At 53.0% G+C, this 19,716-nt stretch overlaps 1 protein-coding gene across 1 annotated transcript in view; it reads left to right on the plus strand.

Moving 5' to 3' along the window:
* LOC134528611 (LIM/homeobox protein Lhx3) overlaps positions 1 to 16,911 on the plus strand; it is a 74,226-nt gene extending 57,315 nt beyond the window's left edge. The window contains exons 9-10 of the mRNA XM_063362363.1: positions 14,780 to 14,965; positions 16,745 to 16,911. Of these exons, the coding sequence (XP_063218433.1) occupies positions 14,780 to 14,965; positions 16,745 to 16,911 (353 nt within the window). The remainder of the gene's footprint in view (positions 1 to 14,779; positions 14,966 to 16,744) is intronic.
* Positions 16,912 to 19,716: the final 2,805 nt, after the last annotated feature.

Here is a 19,716-nt window from a genome sequence, read left to right on the forward strand (position 1 = left end):
CATTGTGGACGGTTGATTTGGTTAGGATAGCTACATTAAAGATACGGAAAAAAACATGAGCCGTATCCGAATAGTGGCCTAATGGATCCCTTAGCTAAGGGATCCATAGTTAGTGCATCGTAATGGACGCGGCCATCGCTGAGTTGTATCCGAATTCTCACAAGGGATGTCGATGCATCCTCTCATGCGTCCATTAGTTCGAGATTTTTAGGGATGCGACTCTGACATCCACTGATACGTCCATACATCGCTTAGCTTTGTTATTGTGAACATAACCTTTAAAGAGCGAACGTGTGATACGAGATAATGAATCAAAATGGATTTTGAACTTGAAGATAAATACGTGAAATGTAAATATGGTATTTATAAATACTTATACCATTAGTAGGCCTATATGTTTACATAATTCACATAAACAGTAAATTAATTTGAATTGTAGGAAAAACAAGTCGCCGATTCAAATTTTCTTCCATATTTCAATTCCCAACAATAATTTAAATCATCCGAAATTGTTTAGAAATTTGAATGTTCATTTACGTTTTACTGGCCCACCTTAGATGTCATGAATATAAAAATGCTAATTCACATTAGTACAATGACAAACCACCAGGTAGTGCTAGCTGTATAACTATTCGGATATCGTACATCCTTTAGAATGCATCCTTTAAACTGTGGGTGCATTTGTTTAGGGATGTAGGGACGTGAACTTAATGGACGCATCCCTAGGTATTGGGATACAGCTATGAACTTCGGGTTTCGGCTCTCTCGTCTGTGCAAAGAAGGCTTCCCGTAGTTAATATAAGGTTTGTTTGACTCGAGGTCTCTTTTTGACCTGTCAACTCTCGGGGCGCCCTTTTCCGGAAGCAATATGGCGGATGGTCGTTTTACTCGCGGGGGCAAGTTGCTCTCAGGTCACTCAGGTCATGCTCTCGATGCTGCTCTTCTCGAGGAAGAGTTGCGAGGGCAAGTCGTCTGCTGGTTGTTTTGGGGCGACTTTGACGGAGTCGATATGTTATCAAGCTACATTTGGTGATGACGGTAATATTTTGATAGATGACAAAATTGAAGCGGAAAAAACATTTCAATATAACTTATTTGGCGTCCTTTATTTAACAATCACAATATTTGCAATCGTTTCCTAGTACAGGTTAGCTAATGCAAAACAGATGGTTTAAAGTCAAAAAGCAATATTTATATTTTTTACCTTCAAGCTCTCTCATAATTTGTAGTCCATTATACGGTAAATCAATAGCAGCTTCATCTTCAGATGAATTTTCATTTCCAAACAAATATCTCATGTTATCTTTAAAAGATTTGTGCAATGGGAGTGCATGACTTGATGTAAGTTTTTGGACATACGCCATTGCTAAGCAATGGCGTATGTCCAAAAACTTACATCAAGTCAAATATCTCATGATGTCCGCTGTATTTTCCGCCATCATTGTTTTACAACAAATAGCGTTTTCTTCGTGTATTAAAAGTTACCGACTTTTTTTGCCCTCAGGTCAACTTGCTCCCAACTTTTTCAACTCCCGGGGAGCACGAGAAACCTCGAGTCAAACAAACCTATAGTTACTTACTAACACTGCCAAAAGATGTCGGATACATCGCGAAATTTCATTGGCTGAAACTAACCGACTTCGCACAGGTGGTGCGCGGGGCCTGCTGTGCACTCGCTTGTGTTATTCAATTGTGAACCCAGCCTTACCTCGTGTTGTTGGAACTGTTTGTTCCGCTAAAAGCGCCCACACGTGCACAAGCCGGCTGCTCGGCGCCTGAGAGCCGAGATTACTGCCTGACCTACACAGCCCCGCCCTTAGAGGGGGAGGCAGCGGTACAAAGGACCTGGCACAATGGGAAGAATCACACACGTGACTTGTGACGTCATCGGTAATCTTGGCTTAAGCTTGGCTTACGATGTGCCAGCCCAATCTCATCTTCATCTCCTGAGCACTTAGCAGACACAGCCATGTCTGGACATCACATACTTCGTGGGGAGCATACACGTGCGAGTTGAAGGAGCGAAACTATATTTCCGCTTATCAAGCAAAATACGACGTTCCTTAAAATATTTGCATAAATTGGTAAACATCACATTAAAGTTTCCAAATTTTATTATCTCTTGTTTATCTTATCTCACTGTAAACGACATTTAGCAGAAGTTATTTCGTGAAAATGGGACGAAAATGTGTAAACAAGATGGCGTACCAACGTGTTGCAACATGAACCCGTATATAGTCACTTCCGCAAACATTAAGGGACATACCAAACGTATTGATGAGCCAAATGTAGCCTTATGATAGTGAAACTACTCTGGAATATATTTGGTAAACTAAAATAGTCATAGTAAAGAGTAATTTTACGTTTTAAGATACGTAAGAAAACTGGCATCACAAACAATAAAATATGATCCTTTTAGAATTCCCTATAGGATAAGCGCTTGTAACACCAAGGGAAGTGGTTCAAATCTGGGAAAACGTTTTTTTTCTTCTTCAAAATATTATAATATTGAGACAGCTCAATAAGGTTAAGGTCTGTTTGTAGTGATTCTAACTATTGTGTTTGTTTCGTCTTTTCGTTTTGTCGTGTATTTGTCTCGTTTCAACTGTTGTGCTGAAGGGGTTTTTTTTTTTTGGGGGGGGGGGGGGTGTTAATATTTTTGTGCTGTCATCATTTGTGGGTTTTTGTTTCGTTCTCTTAGTCCATTTTTCTTTGTTTGTTGACCATATTCTTGTTATGGAATATTATGTGGTGTTTATATCTTGTGCACCAATTTTTTGCTTATTTTGTGTATTTGGGTATTTTTTTAGTTTTCTTTTACAGACATACATGTGCTTAGCAATGGTGTATGTCCAAAAGCTTAATCAAGTCATGCACTCCCAATGCACAAATCTTTCAAAGATAATATGAAGTGATTCTTTACAGACTGATTTCAGTCGTTTGAACAATAAAACAAACGTACAAACACATACTTAGTACTATAATGTGTTTTTTAAAATTATTTTAGATTAATATTTGAGTACTGCCATAGAATAGAAGTATAACGGCTCTACTGGCTGGTACCGCTGACGGGCACCAGGGCCTCTGCAGTGGCTCCTGCTGACCTCGTGATCTCACACAGCGCGACAGCCCGCTCATTGGCCCGTTCGCCCGCGGCTGCGACTAGCAGTTGCGCGGAGCCAACACACCTGTGGTGTATACACTGTTGCGAGTGGGGGAAAACAGGTTCCAAAAACATACAGCTTTATTTACCAACTACTATTTACATTGTTAATCAAATTTCAAAACTTGAAATGTCTGTCCATAATTTAATCACTGTTTCGTTTAGTCCGCAGTTCACTCTCCCGACTGCAGCTCGACTCGACAGTAGCTCTAGCGCGGCTCCAGAAGGGGGGGGGGGCGGTGGGGGCGACAGCCCCTCCCGAGACCAATTTTATTGATTAGTGTATATTCATGTTTACTTAAATATTTAATTTCATATGTTAAACTTTTATCTCATCAAAAGTTGCACGGAGCTACTAAGGTTCTGTATTTGAAACCTGTAGTTTGTAAATAATATTCCAAAGCCAATATCTGACCACTTTCATTTTTTGCAACTACGACCTTTCTTTGTGCGATAGCCCCTCCTGAAGCCGCCATTGCAGTGGCTCTTCCCACCGCTCGTCTGTGTCCCGACACTGCCTCGCACACAGCGCAGTCCCGAGCACCAGTCCCCGCACACGGAGCCGGCCTTCACTCGCCAGGGATCACTCATCACTCACCCTCTTCACTTCACTGCCTCGCACACAGCGCAGTCCCGAGCACCAGTCCCCGCACACGGAGCCGGCCTTCACTCGCCAGGGATCACTCATCACTCACCCTCTTCACTTCACTGCCTCGCACACAGCGCAGTCCCGAGCACCAGTCCCCGCACACGGAGCCGGCCTTCACTCGCCAGGGATCACTCATCACTCACCCTCTTCACTTCACTGCCTCTTACACAGCGCAGTCCCGAGCACCAGTCCCCGCACACGGAGCCGGCCTTCACTCGCCAGGGATCACTCATCACTCACCCTCTTCACTTCACTGCCTCGCACACAGCGCAGTCCCGAGCACCAGTCCCCGCACACGGAGCCGGCCTTCACTCGCCGAGGGATCACTCATCACTCACTCTCTTCACTTCACTGCCTCGCACACAGCGCAGTCCCGAGCACCAGTCCCCGCACACGGAGCCGGCCTTCACTCGCCGAGGGATCACTCATCACTCACTCTCTTCACTTCACTGCCTCGCACGCAGCGCAGTCCGGAGCACCAGTCCCCGCACACGGAGCCGGCCTTCACTCGCCGAGGGATCACTCATCACTCACTCTCTTCACTTCACTGCCTCGCACACAGCGCAGTCCCGAGCACCAGTCCCCGCACACGGAGCCGGCCTTCACTCGCCAGGGATCACTCATCACTCACCCTCTTCACTTCACTGCCTCGCACACAGCGCAGTCCCGAGCACCAGTCCCCGCACACGGAGCCGGCCTTCACTCGCCAGGGATCACTCATCACTCACCCTCTTCACTTCACTGCCTCGCACACAGCGCAGTCCCGAGCACCAGTCCCCGCACACGGAGCCGGCCTTCACTCGCCAGGGATCACTCATCACTCACCCTCTTCACTTCACTGCCTCGCACACAGCGCAGTCCCGAGCACCAGTCCCCGCACACGGAGCCGGCCTTCACTCGCCGAGGGATCACTCATCACTCACTCTCTTCACTTCACTGCCTCGCACGCAGCGCAGTCCGGAGCACCAGTCCCCGCACACGGAGCCGGCCTTCACTCGCCGAGGGATCACTCATCACTCACTCTCTTCACTTCACTGCCTCGCACGCAGCGCAGTCCCGAGCACCAGTCCCCGCACACGGAGCCGGCCTTCACTCGCCGAGGGATCACTCATCACTCACTCTCTTCACTTCACTGCCTCGCACGCAGCGCAGTCCGGAGCACCAGTCCCCGCACACGGAGCCGGCCTTCACTCGCCGAGGGATCACTCATCACTCACTCTCTTCACTTCACTGCCTCGCACACAGCGCAGTCCCGAGCACCAGTCCCCGCACACGGAGCCGGCCTTCACTCGCCAGGGATCACTCATCACTCACCCTCTTCACTTCACTGCCTCGCACACAGCGCAGTCCCGAGCACCAGTCCCCGCACACGGAGCCGGCCTTCACTCGCCGAGGGATCACTCATCACTCACCCTCTTCACTTCACTGCCTCGCACACAGCGCAGTCCCGAGCACCAGTCCCCGCACACGGAGCCGGCCTTCACTCGCCGAGGGATCACTCATCACTCACTCTCTTCACTTCACTGCCTCGCACACAGCGCAGTCCCGAGCACCAGTCCCCGCACACGGAGCCGGCCTTCACTCGCCGAGGGATCACTCATCACTCACTCTCTTCACTTCACTGCCTCGCACACAGCGCAGTCCCGAGCACCAGTCCCCGCACACGGAGCCGGCCTTCACTCGCCAGGGATCACTCATCACTCACCCTCTTCACTTCACTGCCTCGCACGCAGCGCAGTCCCGAGCACCAGTCCCCGCACACGGAGCCGGCCTTCACTCGCCAGGGATCACTCATCACTCACTCTCTTCACTTCACTGCCTCGCACACAGCGCAGTCCCGAGCACCAGTCCCCGCACACGGAGCCGGCCTTCACTCGCCAGGGATCACTCATCACTCACCCTCTTCACTTCACTGCCTCGCACACAGCGCAGTCCCGAGCACCAGTCCCCGCACACGGAGCCGGCCTTCACTCGCCAGGGATCACTCATCACTCACTCTCTTCACTTCACTGCCTCGCACACAGCGCAGTCCCGAGCACCAGTCCCCGCACACGGAGCCGGCCTTCACTCGCCAGGGATCACTCATCACTCACCCTCTTCACTTCACTGCCTCGCACACAGCGCAGTCCCGAGCACCAGTCCCCGCACACGGAGCCGGCCTTCACTCGCCAGGGATCACTCATCACTCACCCTCTTCACTTCACTGCCTCGCACGCAGCGCAGTCCCGAGCACCAGTCCCCGCACACGGAGCCGGCCTTCACTCGCCGAGGGATCACTCATCACTCACCCTCTTCACTTCACTGCCTCGCACACAGCGCAGTCCCGAGCACCAGTCCCCGCACACGGAGCCGGCCTTCACTCGCCGAGGGATCACTCATCACTCACCCTCTTCACTTCACTGCCTCGCACACAGCGCAGTCCCGAGCACCAGTCCCCGCACACGGAGCCGGCCTTCACTCGCCAGGGATCACTCTTCACTCACTCTCTTCACTTCACTGCCTCGCACACAGCGCAGTCCCGAGCACCAGTCCCCGCACACGGAGCCGGCCTTCACTCGCCAGGGATCACTCATCACTCACTCTCTTCACTTCACTGCCTCGCACACAGCGCAGTCCCGAGCACCAGTCCCCGCACACGGAGCCGGCCTTCACTCGCCAGGGATCACTCATCACTCAACCTCTTCACTTCACTGCCTCGCACGCAGCGCAGTCCCGAGCACCAGTCCCCGCACACGGAGCCGGCCTTCACTCGCCAGGGATCACTCATCACTCACTCTCTTCACTTCACTGCCTCGCACACAGCGCAGTCCCGAGCACCAGTCCCCGCACACGGAGCCGGCCTTCACTCGCCAGGGATCACTCATCACTCACTCTCTTCACTTCACTGCCTCGCACACAGCGCAGTCCCGAGCACCAGTCCCCGCACACGGAGCCGGCCTTCACTCGCCAGGGATCACTCATCACTCACCCTCTTCACTTCACTGCCTCGCACGCAGCGCAGTCCCGAGCACCAGTCCCCGCACACGGAGCCGGCCTTCACTCGCCAGGGATCACTCATCACTCACTCTCTTCACTTCACTGCCTCGCACACAGCGCAGTCCCGAGCACCAGTCCCCGCACACGGAGCCGGCCTTCACTCGCCAGGGATCACTCATCACTCAACCTCTTCACTTCACTGCCTCGCACGCAGCGCAGTCCCGAGCACCAGTCCCCGCACACGGAGCCGGCCTTCACTCGCCAGGGATCACTCATCACTCACTCTCTTCACTTCACTGCCTCGCACACAGCGCAGTCCCGAGCACCAGTCCCCGCACACGGAGCCGGCCTTCACTCGCCAGGGATCACTCATCACTCACTCTCTTCACTTCACTGCCTCGCACACAGCGCAGTCCCGAGCACCAGTCCCCGCACACGGAGCCGGCCTTCACTCGCCAGGGATCACTCATCACTCACTCTCTTCACTTCACTGCCTCGCACACAGCGCAGTCCCGAGCACCAGTCCCCGCACACGGAGCCGGCCTTCACTCGCCAGGGATCACTCATCACTCACTCTCTTCACTTCACTGCCTCGCACACAGCGCAGTCCCGAGCACCAGTCCCCGCACACGGAGCCGGCCTTCACTCGCCAGGGATCACTCATCACTCACTCTCTTCACTTCACTGCCTCGCACACAGCGCAGTCCCGAGCACCAGTCCCCGCACACGGAGCCGGCCTTCACTCGCCAGGGATCACTCATCACTCACTCTCTTCACTTCACTGCCTCGCACACAGCGCAGTCCCGAGCACCAGTCCCCGCACACGGAGCCGGCCTTCACTCGCCAGGGATCACTCATCACTCACCCTCTTCACTTCACTGCCTCGCACACAGCGCAGTCCCGAGCACCAGTCCCCGCACACGGAGCCGGCCTTCACTCGCCAGGGATCACTCATCACTCACCCTCTTCACTTCACTGCCTCGCACACAGCGCAGTCCCGAGCACCAGTCCCCGCACACGGAGCCGGCCTTCACTCGCCAGGGATCACTCATCACTCACTCTCTTCACTTCACTGCCTCGCACACAGCGCAGTCCCGAGCACCAGTCCCCGCACACGGAGCCGGCCTTCACTCGCCAGGGATCACTCATCACTCACTCTCTTCACTTCACTGCCTCGCACACAGCGCAGTCCCGAGCACCAGTCCCCGCACACGGAGCCGGCCTTCACTCGCCAGGGATCACTCATCACTCACCCTCTTCACTTCACTGCCTCGCACACAGCGCAGTCCCGAGCACCAGTCCCCGCACACGGAGCCGGCCTTCACTCGCCGAGGGATCACTCATCACTCACCCTCTTCACTTCACTGCCTCGCACACAGCGCAGTCCCGAGCACCAGTCCCCGCACACGGAGCCGGCCTTCACTCGCCGAGGGATCACTCATCACTCACCCTCTTCACTTCACTGCCTCGCACACAGCGCAGTCCCGAGCACCAGTCCCCGCACACGGAGCCGGCCTTCACTCGCCAGGGATCACTCATCACTCACTCTCTTCACTTCACTGCCTCGCACACAGCGCAGTCCCGAGCACCAGTCCCCGCACACGGAGCCGGCCTTCACTCGCCAGGGATCACTCATCACTCACCCTCTTCACTTCACTGCCTCGCACACAGCGCAGTCCCGAGCACCAGTCCCCGCACACGGAGCCGGCCTTCACTCGCCAGGGATCACTCATCACTCACCCTCTTCACTTCACTGCCTCGCACGCAGCGCAGTCCCGAGCACCAGTCCCCGCACACGGAGCCGGCCTTCACTCGCCAGGGATCACTCATCACTCACCCTCTTCACTTCACTGCCTCGCACACAGCGCAGTCCCGAGCACCAGTCCCCGCACACGGAGCCGGCCTTCACTCGCCGAGGGATCACTCATCACTCAACCTCTTCACTTCACTGCCTCGCACACAGCGCAGTCCCGAGCACCAGTCCCCGCACACGGAGCCGGCCTTCACTCGCCAGGGATCACTCATCACTCACCCTCTTCACTTCACTGCCTCGCACACAGCGCAGTCCCGAGCACCAGTCCCCGCACACGGAGCCGGCCTTCACTCGCCAGGGATCACTCATCACTCACCCTCTTCACTTCACTGCCTCGCACGCAGCGCAGTCCCGAGCACCAGTCCCCGCACACGGAGCCGGCCTTCACTCGCCAGGGATCACTCATCACTCACCCTCTTCACTTCACTGCCTCGCACACAGCGCAGTCCCGAGCACCAGTCCCCGCACACGGAGCCGGCCTTCACTCGCCGAGGGATCACTCATCACTCACCCTCTTCACTTCACTGCCTCGCACACAGCGCAGTCCCGAGCACCAGTCCCCGCACACGGAGCCGGCCTTCACTCGCCGAGGGATCACTCATCACTCACCCTCTTCACTTCACTGCCTCGCACACAGCGCAGTCCCGAGCACCAGTCCCCGCACACGGAGCCGGCCTTCACTCGCCAGGGATCACTCATCACTCACTCTCTTCACTTCACTGCCTCGCACACAGCGCAGTCCCGAGCACCAGTCCCCGCACACGGAGCCGGCCTTCACTCGCCGAGGGATCACTCATCACTCACTCTCTTCACTTCACTGCCTCGCACACAGCGCAGTCCCGAGCACCAGTCCCCGCACACGGAGCCGGCCTTCACTCGCCGAGGGATCACTCATCACTCACCCTCTTCACTTCACTGCCTCGCACGCAGCGCAGTCCCGAGCACCAGTCCCCGCACACGGAGCCGGCCTTCACTCGCCGAGGGATCACTCATCACTCAACCTCTTCACTTCACTGCCTCGCACACAGCGCAGTCCCGAGCACCAGTCCCCGCACACGGAGCCGGCCTTCACTCGCCAGGGATCACTCATCACTCACCCTCTTCACTTCACTGCCTCGCACACAGCGCAGTCCCGAGCACCAGTCCCCGCACACGGAGCCGGCCTTCACTCGCCAGGGATCACTCATCACTCACCCTCTTCACTTCACTGCCTCGCACACAGCGCAGTCCCGAGCACCAGTCCCCGCACACGGAGCCGGCCTTCACTCGCCAGGGATCACTCATCACTCACCCTCTTCACTTCACTGCCTCGCACACAGCGCAGTCCCGAGCACCAGTCCCCGCACACGGAGCCGGCCTTCACTCGCCAGGGATCACTCATCACTCACCCTCTTCACTTCACTGCCTCGCACGCAGCGCAGTCCCGAGCACCAGTCCCCGCACACGGAGCCGGCCTTCACTCGCCAGGGATCACTCATCACTCACCCTCTTCACTTCACTGCCTCGCACACAGCGCAGTCCCGAGCACCAGTCCCCGCACACGGAGCCGGCCTTCACTCGCCGAGGGATCACTCATCACTCACCCTCTTCACTTCACTGCCTCGCACACAGCGCAGTCCCGAGCACCAGTCCCCGCACACGGAGCCATCCTTCACTCGCCGAGGGATCACTCATCACTCACCCTCTTCACTTCACTGCCTCGCACACAGCGCAGTCCCGAGCACCAGTCCCCGCACACGGAGCCGGCCTTCACTCGCCAGGGATCACTCATCACTCACCCTCTTCACTTCACTGCCTCGCACACAGCGCAGTCCCGAGCACCAGTCCCCGCACACGGAGCCGGCCTTCACTCGCCAGGGATCACTCATCACTCACCCTCTTCACTTCACTGCCTCGCACACAGCGCAGTCCCGAGCACCAGTCCCCGCACACGGAGCCGGCCTTCACTCGCCAGGGATCACTCATCACTCACCCTCTTCACTTCACTGCCTCGCACACAGCGCAGTCCCGAGCACCAGTCCCCGCACACGGAGCCGGCCTTCACTCGCCAGGGATCACTCATCACTCACCCTCTTCACTTCACTGCCTCGCACGCAGCGCAGTCCCGAGCACCAGTCCCCGCACACGGAGCCAGCCTTCACTCGCCAGGGATCACTCATCACTCACCCTCTTCACTTCACTGCCTCGCACGCAGCGCAGTCCCGAGCACCAGTCCCCGCACACGGAGCCGGCCTTCACTCGCCAGGGATCACTCATCACTCACCCTCTTCACTTCACTGCCTCGCACACAGCGCAGTCCCGAGCACCAGTCCCCGCACACGGAGCCGGCCTTCACTCGCCAGGGATCACTCATCACTCACCCTCTTCACTTCACTGCCTCGCACGCAGCGCAGTCCCGAGCACCAGTCCCCGCACACGGAGCCGGCCTTCACTCGCCAGGGATCACTCATCACTCACTCTCTTCACTTCACTGCCTCGCACACAGCGCAGTCCCGAGCACCAGTCCCCGCACACGGAGCCGGCCTTCACTCGCCAGGGATCACTCATCACTCACCCTCTTCACTTCACTGCCTCGCACACAGCGCAGTCCCGAGCACCAGTCCCCGCACACGGAGCCGGCCTTCACTCGCCAGGGATCACTCATCACTCACCCTCTTCACTTCACTGCCTCGCACACAGCGCAGTCCCGAGCACCAGTCCCCGCACACGGAGCCGGCCTTCACTCGCCAGGGATCACTCATCACTCACCCTCTTCACTTCACTGCCTCGCACACAGCGCAGTCCCGAGCACCAGTCCCCGCACACGGAGCCGGCCTTCACTCGCCAGGGATCACTCATCACTCACCCTCTTCACTTCACTGCCTCGCACACAGCGCAGTCCCGAGCACCAGTCCCCGCACACGGAGCCGGCCTTCACTCGCCAGGGATCACTCATCACTCACCCTCTTCACTTCACTGGCTCGCACACAGCGCAGTCCCGAGCACCAGTCCCCGCACACGGAGCCGGCCTTCACTCGCCAGGGATCACTCATCACTCACCCTCTTCACTTCACTGCCTCGCACACAGCGCAGTCCCGAGCACCAGTCCCCGCACACGGAGCCAGCCTTCACTCGCCAGGGATCACTCATCACTCACCCTCTTCACTTCACTGCCTCGCACACAGCGCAGTCCCGAGCACCAGTCCCCGCACACGGAGCCGGCCTTCACTCGCCAGGGATCACTCATCACTCACCCTCTTCACTTCACTGCCTCGCACACAGCGCAGTCCCGAGCACCAGTCCCCGCACACGGAGCCGGCCTTCACTCGCCGAGGGATCACTCATCACTCACTCTCTTCACTTCACTGCCTCGCACACAGCGCAGTCCCGAGCACCAGTCCCCGCACACGGAGCCGGCCTTCACTCGCCAGGGATCACTCATCACTCACTCTCTTCACTTCACTGCCTCGCACGCAGCGCAGTCCCGAGCACCAGTCCCCGCACACGGAGCCGGCCTTCACTCGCCAGGGATCACTCATCACTCACTCTCTTCACTTCACTGCCTCGCACGCAGCGCAGTCCGGAGCACCAGTCCCCGCACACGGAGCCGGCCTTCACTCGCCAGGGATCACTCATCACTCACCCTCTTCACTTCACTGCCTCGCACGCAGCGCAGTCCCGAGCACCAGTCCCCGCACACGGAGCCGGCCTTCACTCGCCAGGGATCACTCATCACTCACTCTCTTCACTTCACTGCCTCGCACGCAGCGCAGTCCCGAGCACCAGTCCCCGCACACGGAGCCGGCCTTCACTCGCCAGGGATCACTCATCACTCACCCTCTTCACTTCACTGCCTCGCACGCAGCGCAGTCCCGAGCACCAGTCCCCGCACACGGAGCCGGCCTTCACTCGCCAGGGATCACTCATCACTCACCCTCTTCACTTCACTGCCTCGCACACAGCGCAGTCCCGAGCACCAGTCCCCGCACACGGAGCCGGCCTTCACTCGCCAGGGATCACTCATCACTCACTCTCTTCACTTCACTGCCTCGCACACAGCGCAGTCCCGAGCACCAGTCCCCGCACACGGAGCCGGCCTTCACTCGCCAGGGATCACTCATCACTCACTCTCTTCACTTCACTGCCTCGCACACAGCGCAGTCCCGAGCACCAGTCCCCGCACACGGAGCCGGCCTTCACTCGCCAGGGATCACTCATCACTCACCCTCTTCACTTCACTGCCTCGCACACAGCGCAGTCCCGAGCACCAGTCCCCGCACACGGAGCCGGCCTTCACTCGCCAGGGATCACTCATCACTCACCCTCTTCACTTCACTGCCTCGCACACAGCGCAGTCCCGAGCACCAGTCCCCGCACACGGAGCCGGCCTTCACTCGCCGAGGGATCACTCATCACTCACCCTCTTCACTTCACTGCCTCGCACACAGCGCAGTCCCGAGCACCAGTCCCCGCACACGGAGCCGGCCTTCACTCGCCAGGGATCACTCATCACTCACCCTCTTCACTTCACTGCCTCGCACACAGCGCAGTCCCGAGCACCAGTCCCCGCACACGGAGCCGGCCTTCACTCGCCAGGGATCACTCATCACTCACCCTCTTCACTTCACTGCCTCGCACACAGCGCAGTCCCGAGCACCAGTCCCCGCACACGGAGCCGGCCTTCACTCGCCGAGGGATCACTCATCACTCACTCTCTTCACTTCACTGCCTCGCACACAGCGCAGTCCCGAGCACCAGTCCCCGCACACGGAGCCGGCCTTCACTCGCCAGGGATCACTCATCACTCACCCTCTTCACTTCACTGCCTCGCACGCAGCGCAGTCCCGAGCACCAGTCCCCGCACACGGAGCCGGCCTTCACTCGCCGAGGGATCACTCATCACTCACCCTCTTCACTTCACTGCCTCGGAGACTGGCGTCGCCGCTAACACACTCCTCGGCCCTCCTTCATGGAGTGGTCTCCACACCCCAGTGCAGTGTCGCGGCGTCAGGGTCGGCTTGACATCCGAAGCTCCCAGAACAATGGCGCTCTAGTTACGCCACTTCAAGCGGCGGGCTCCAGGAACCCGCATGACATACCAGGCGAGACAGCAAGGCCCCAGGACTACTTGGCAAGGCGATGATAGAGGGCTAGGAGGGGGGGGGAGTCCCCAGAGATAAAAACATAGTTACTGGTTGTGGCGGTTACGCGAACTCTGTGTCCAAGTATTAGAAGTTAAGTTACGTTAGTTTCGTAACAATTTTTTTTGTGTTTGGTTTTGCAAAAAAAATATATATTTATTGGTGTTTAAATACAAAAAAAAATTAAATAATAACTTAATACAGGCTATGATTGTGTTTTCAGGGATAAAAAAAAGTTTATTTTTGCGTGTACATGCTTGATGCCACGACGCAATGGTGAAGCGAACGTGTGAGATGTTTGCAGGCCGGGTAGTCTGTCCCTGGTTAGCCCCAGCAGGGCAGTTACTAAGAGGCGGGCGGCCAGCAGCTGGCGGGGGAGGGGGGGGGGAACAGCTGCGCGGGGAAGCTCGGCGAGATGGCTATCTGCGCACACGTGACCACCCTCGACACTCAACAGCGACCATCTCACGCATCACGGCGCTCTGCCCCCGTCACCCCCCTCCTGACGGCCCACACACGCACCCTCGCATCCCCGTAAAAAAAGCGTTCTTTCAAACGACATCTATTCGGGGAGGAATTTGGGGGGGGGGGGGGGAAAGTAAACAACAAATTTCTGGCGTGTAAAAAATACATTATGATCAACTATACATTGACACACAGTGTGAGGGTACATTTCAAAGGATTATTTATGTTTGAGCTATCAACGTTTGATTTTTACATTGACTGATTGCCCAGCGCGAAACTTTTTTTTCCTGTTAATCGGCGACTACCTGATTCGCTTACGTCCCTCCTATACGGGTTTCGTTGCTTCACGGTGGTGGAAGGGGGTGTACAGATAACATGATCACAGTGCATGACTATGAAGGTTTGCATTCTAGCTTGCTACCAAATGATTTCACATAGTTTCCGTGTCTCCAACAATACAAAACCAATATATGGTGCTTTAGAGCAAGCTTGACACATTTTAAGAAAAACCTACCAGGAAGTTCACGTTAGTTTTGTAAGGTTTGTAAAGCAGCAGGCCACTGTGTGTTGACGGGTGGGAGGTGTGTTGGCAGACCTGAACAGCAACGACAGCTACGGCACGGTGGTGAACCTGGGGCTGGAGCAGGACGGGTCACCGCACAGCAGACCGCCCCACTTCCTGCACGGGCCCGCCACGCCGCCCTACCTGTCCAGCCACTCGCCCGCGCCGCCTGCCTTCCCGTACGGCGGGGAGCAGCTCGCTGTCTACACCACTCTAGGTAGCCACCACTCTCACCACTCTCTCCGCCCTGCTGGGCAGCACTGCTCTTACACTAGCGAGCATAAACTAGCATGCTTCTGTGTCTCTAACTGTGGATGTTATTTGCCGTGTAGCATATCATAACATAACGCCATTCTACAGTGCCTTCCCTCCCTGCTCAGACACCACGAGCTTCAACTAGCATGTTTCTGTTTGTGCAACTGTGGCAGTGATATGCCATACAGCCAGGGGCGCAACAACAGGTGTGTCAAGGGTATTTTGCCCCCCCTCTGAAACCTTGAAGTGGGGGCAAACGGGGGCAAAGAAAGTGCTGTGTAATCAATTTTTAGATAATAAAACTGCTTAAATAGCACCATTTTCCACCTTGAAATGCAAATTTTCCCGGGGGAGGACCCCCCGACCGCCCGCTTCAATAGGAGGGATAGATGATTCTTTATAATATGGTATATTGCCCCTCCTTTGGAAATTTAGTTGTTGCGCCCCTGCATACAGTTTAACTTTACTTATATGGTTACAAGTAACTGCATTGACCAATTGAGTCACACTTTGTCAATTCCTATAATATCAATGTATTTTTTTAACCACATTTCTTTTTGGATCATTAGGGGTGGATCCAGATTTTTTTTTTCACGGGGCATCGTTAGTTTGATCCTTGTTTATTACCTGTTTCTTGTTTCAGAACCGTATTATCGTGTGTATATATTAACCCATTTCCCCCTCTTAATCCGCTTATGTAGCAAGATTTAATCTTAAGATGAAATTATAATTTTAATACATAATCAGCTTGAGTACCTGTTGGAATAAAAATTAAAACCATAGAATCGTATATCCAGCCATAGGCCATGGATGAATTTCCCGAACAAGCAAGCAGGCAATCAGGCTTCATGCTTGTGTACCACTGTGTAAGACTTATAGAAGGGGTCATACTGCGACGAAACAACTTGTGGGCAGCGTGAATCCTAGACCCTCGGTGCCTACCTCTTTTTCCAAGCTGCAAATTTAAATATGATTACACACATAAGTTTCAAATTTAATTATTACAATCTTTGACAATTTTCTCATGATTAATGTGATGTTAGCAAGTGCTTTATGTCACTGCCAGGGTGTCAGCATTATTATATGATAATCCCCCCTCCCTCCTTTATGCAATCTAAAACCTGATAACTGTAAACCACTAGTGATGAGTCAGGTCCCGATCTTCTCGAATCAAAGTTTTGAATTCGAATCCCAGAGAGTACGCCCCTCAAATCCTAATCTAGGTGTCAAGATTCAAAAATAAAATAACATAAATATAAGAAAAATATAAGCTACGGCGTTGAAACATTCTACCATTTAAATGGTTATTTCACAAATTAAGTTTCCAGAAGCAATACATATTGTAATTTTATTTATATAATCACATGTTAAAAGTACAATATCTTGGGGAATGGCCAACAGGACAGATATTAAGAACAAAAATTGTCCTAGTAAATTTCATAGGTTATCAGTGTTGAATTTTTAAATTCACTTTATTTCCTTTTGATATTGAATCATTTGAATACTAAGCTTTTGACGGTATTCGAACATTTGATTGGTCCATCCCTAAAACTCCCACATATATAGGTAATTGTTTGCTAACCCCTCTCCCAGTTCTGCGACTCATCTATCTTCGCCAAACTCAAAAGTCAACCTCACGAGCTGCAGACTGTGTATCACGGCATGGGTGTAACATTCGGACCACATGGGATAAAGAGAGTAACGAGACTGTGCAGTGGTGTGAGGCGACGGCTCTCGGCAGGTCAGGGGCCGCCTCCCGGGCACCTGCCCCCGGGACACCCCGCCCTCGCCAGCGGGCCCTCGTCGGACCTCAGCAACAGCAGCAGCGCGCACGGCTACCCGGACTTCCCGCCCAGCCCCGACTCCTGGCTGGGGGACGTGCCCCCGGGGGCCGGCCAGAGCTACTGACCCGCGAGGGGGCGCGAGCCCGCGGCGCCCCGCACGTGAGACCGGGGGCCCTGTCCCCTGCCCGCCTGCGCATCGCACCAGTTTCAACAGCACATCTGAGACCTGCAACAAGCCTGGAACAATGTCTCAGTAGGTTTGCGAGTTCTTCCTGAAACCTATCTGAAAATTAACGTTGCTATAGAAGAGAAATTTACAGAACAGTCATGGTTACAAACAGTAAAAAATTTTTCAAACACATTCTGCAATAGTTTGGTATAGTTACAAACCTTACGTAAATCATTGAAAGGCCCAACCATAATTATGATTCCTTCACTTTTGTACATATTATGTAATGAGGTTTCATTTCAACAGATACAATTTATTTAGGCAAAATAGTAGTGCAGTTCAGTATTATGCTGTAAAAAAATTTACAACCGCTACAAAAATTACCAACTTCTCGGCTATGAATGTGTTTAACTACCAAAGCTCATGGTGTCACATGGAGTTATTCATCTGCTGCAGGCGAAGTAACCTTGGCGTGCCTTGGCTTCGCGTTCCCGACACGGGGGCACCTCCCGGGACGCAGGAGCTCGGGGCCAGCACTTCCACGCTCTCGACCACTTCCAGTGCTCGGTGCTTCACGACACACGCGTACACACGGACACCGCGAGGCGCTGCCACCGTTACGCAGTTTCTAGGAATCTGCAAAACATTTTTGTGTAAATACAAAATTGCTTCCCATCACAACGTTGTGGCCAGACAAGCGATTCGATACATTGCTTGTAACTTTACACTTTTTTATTTTGCGAGGAAAATCCAGTCTGTTAAAACCACTTTAAACAAATTCGTACCATTCCAAAACAAAAAGCGGTTCATTCTTTGTACCTATTAACTGCATCTCTATATTGAAATGAGATGAAATTGAGTTTCATTTAGTAATTATAACCAAACATACAGCACACCAGTGCAAATGTCTTGTTTTATGAACCATAGAAGCGAGCTTCTTGATTTGCAATGGGGTTCCAGCCACTTTGTCACAGGCTCCGAACAATTCAGAAGCATGCTCCGGATGGGCGTTTCAGGGAACACCAACCTTGTATGTTTGGAATGTTCCTCACCTTCTATCGACACTTTTTAGAATTTAAAACAAAGTAGGTTAAAGAAAAAATACATTTTTTTCCCTCATTTCTTCAAAAAAAAAAGTTTTAACTGTTCACACTAACAAGCCTTTGTACATTTGCCATGTCCATAAATAAAATAGAAATAGAGAACTACAGTTTTAATATAGAATGGAAATTTTTACAATTTTTTATGGTATGTTTCAAACTTGAAATTAATTAGTGTTGCTTACAATTCTACGAACATTATCAACCAGTATCAAAAATGTTTTAGAAGTCCAGAGACAGATGTAGGTGACAGATGTAAAAACTGAAATGCTGTGTATTGCCCTGTAAATAGACTTTAAAAACTGTACCAAGAAAGAAATGAACTTTACCATTAACGAATGAAATCCATGATCATCGCCATAAGTCGAAGTTAGGTGTTGTGATTCTGAAGAGAAACATTCGTGATGAATGGAAGACTTGAGTTGTGACCTCCCACAATGACTGCCACGGGAGAAAAAAAAAAACGCTGTGTTCTTCTAGTTCATCCTCAAATAAGAGTGTTTGTGTTGAAAACTGTTAACTGTCGAAAAAAATATATATGTGTGCTTTTCATCTGAAAACAACTTTACATGTAAAGCAGTACTCGAGAATCTTGTAGCGGCTACTCTTAACAGGAGCTGTGAAACTTGTGTTTGGAAAAAAAAAATGTTCATTCAAGGGGCGTCTGGTTGCACCTAGTACTTAAAGACAGCTTATTTTTTGTCAAATTAATATTACGTATATATCAATTCAAAATTAAGATAAAGCTAGTGTTTACTGTCCCACAGTTATGTATGGATGTTCTAACACTGTACCTGTATCATAACGACCAATGGGTAGAGACCTGCAAATTTCGCGGATTCATTCGGTGATAGGCTAGAATTCCAACACATATACCTCTTAGATAATTTTGCTATTGGCTTACTGTTCACCTGGACGAATCTCAACCAGTTATAAACCCTCAAACAAAGAAGGATCGAATCACACACAAACCAGCTGAGACGACTTACAAGTCGGCAGCCAATGAACTTGCGTTATTTGCCCGAGTGTACAGGGGTATGTGCAGTCCATCCTGAAGGCCATCGAAACTGCGAATTTTGCAGGTCTCTACCAATGGGCTGAAAATGAGGGTGCTGATGGTACGTGCTTTACATAAATGAATTAAAGTTAAGCAACCACCACGGACTTGGCTACTCACGATGACTCTGAAGCAAATTCCAAACCTGTGGATCCTAACGAGGTCACGTTCGTGTGTTGAAAGTCACAGGATTTAATTCATAACAGCGCCAAATAATTAAACAATACCGAACCACGACCAAATCTTCAAACCCTGATAGAATTACCGATTCTGTTTCCGGAGTACTTCAGGTTCTTTGCTGCTGGTTTATAAATATTTGAGCTAACTGTAAGTGTGATTGGTTGTTTTACTTGACATTAAGATTCTTTAGCATGAAAAAAAAAAATAGGGAAACATTGTAATTATTTTCTAAAATAGTTTTATGATGGAAAAAAATCCTTTATAAGGGACATTGGCTTTTGTTCACCACCCGGGGTGCGATAACAACCACACTTCCGCAACCGTTTAAAAAGAAGGTTACGAGGTGATCAAATCCACTCCTTGCTGTTGGGGAATGTATTTCCAGAGTCCACCAATAGTGAGCAAGCAGGGAATGGAGCCTGG

Source organism: Bacillus rossius, chromosome 1, assembly GCF_032445375.1.
Source record: "Bacillus rossius redtenbacheri isolate Brsri chromosome 1, Brsri_v3, whole genome shotgun sequence".
NCBI classification, from domain to species: domain Eukaryota; kingdom Metazoa; phylum Arthropoda; class Insecta; order Phasmatodea; family Bacillidae; genus Bacillus; species Bacillus rossius.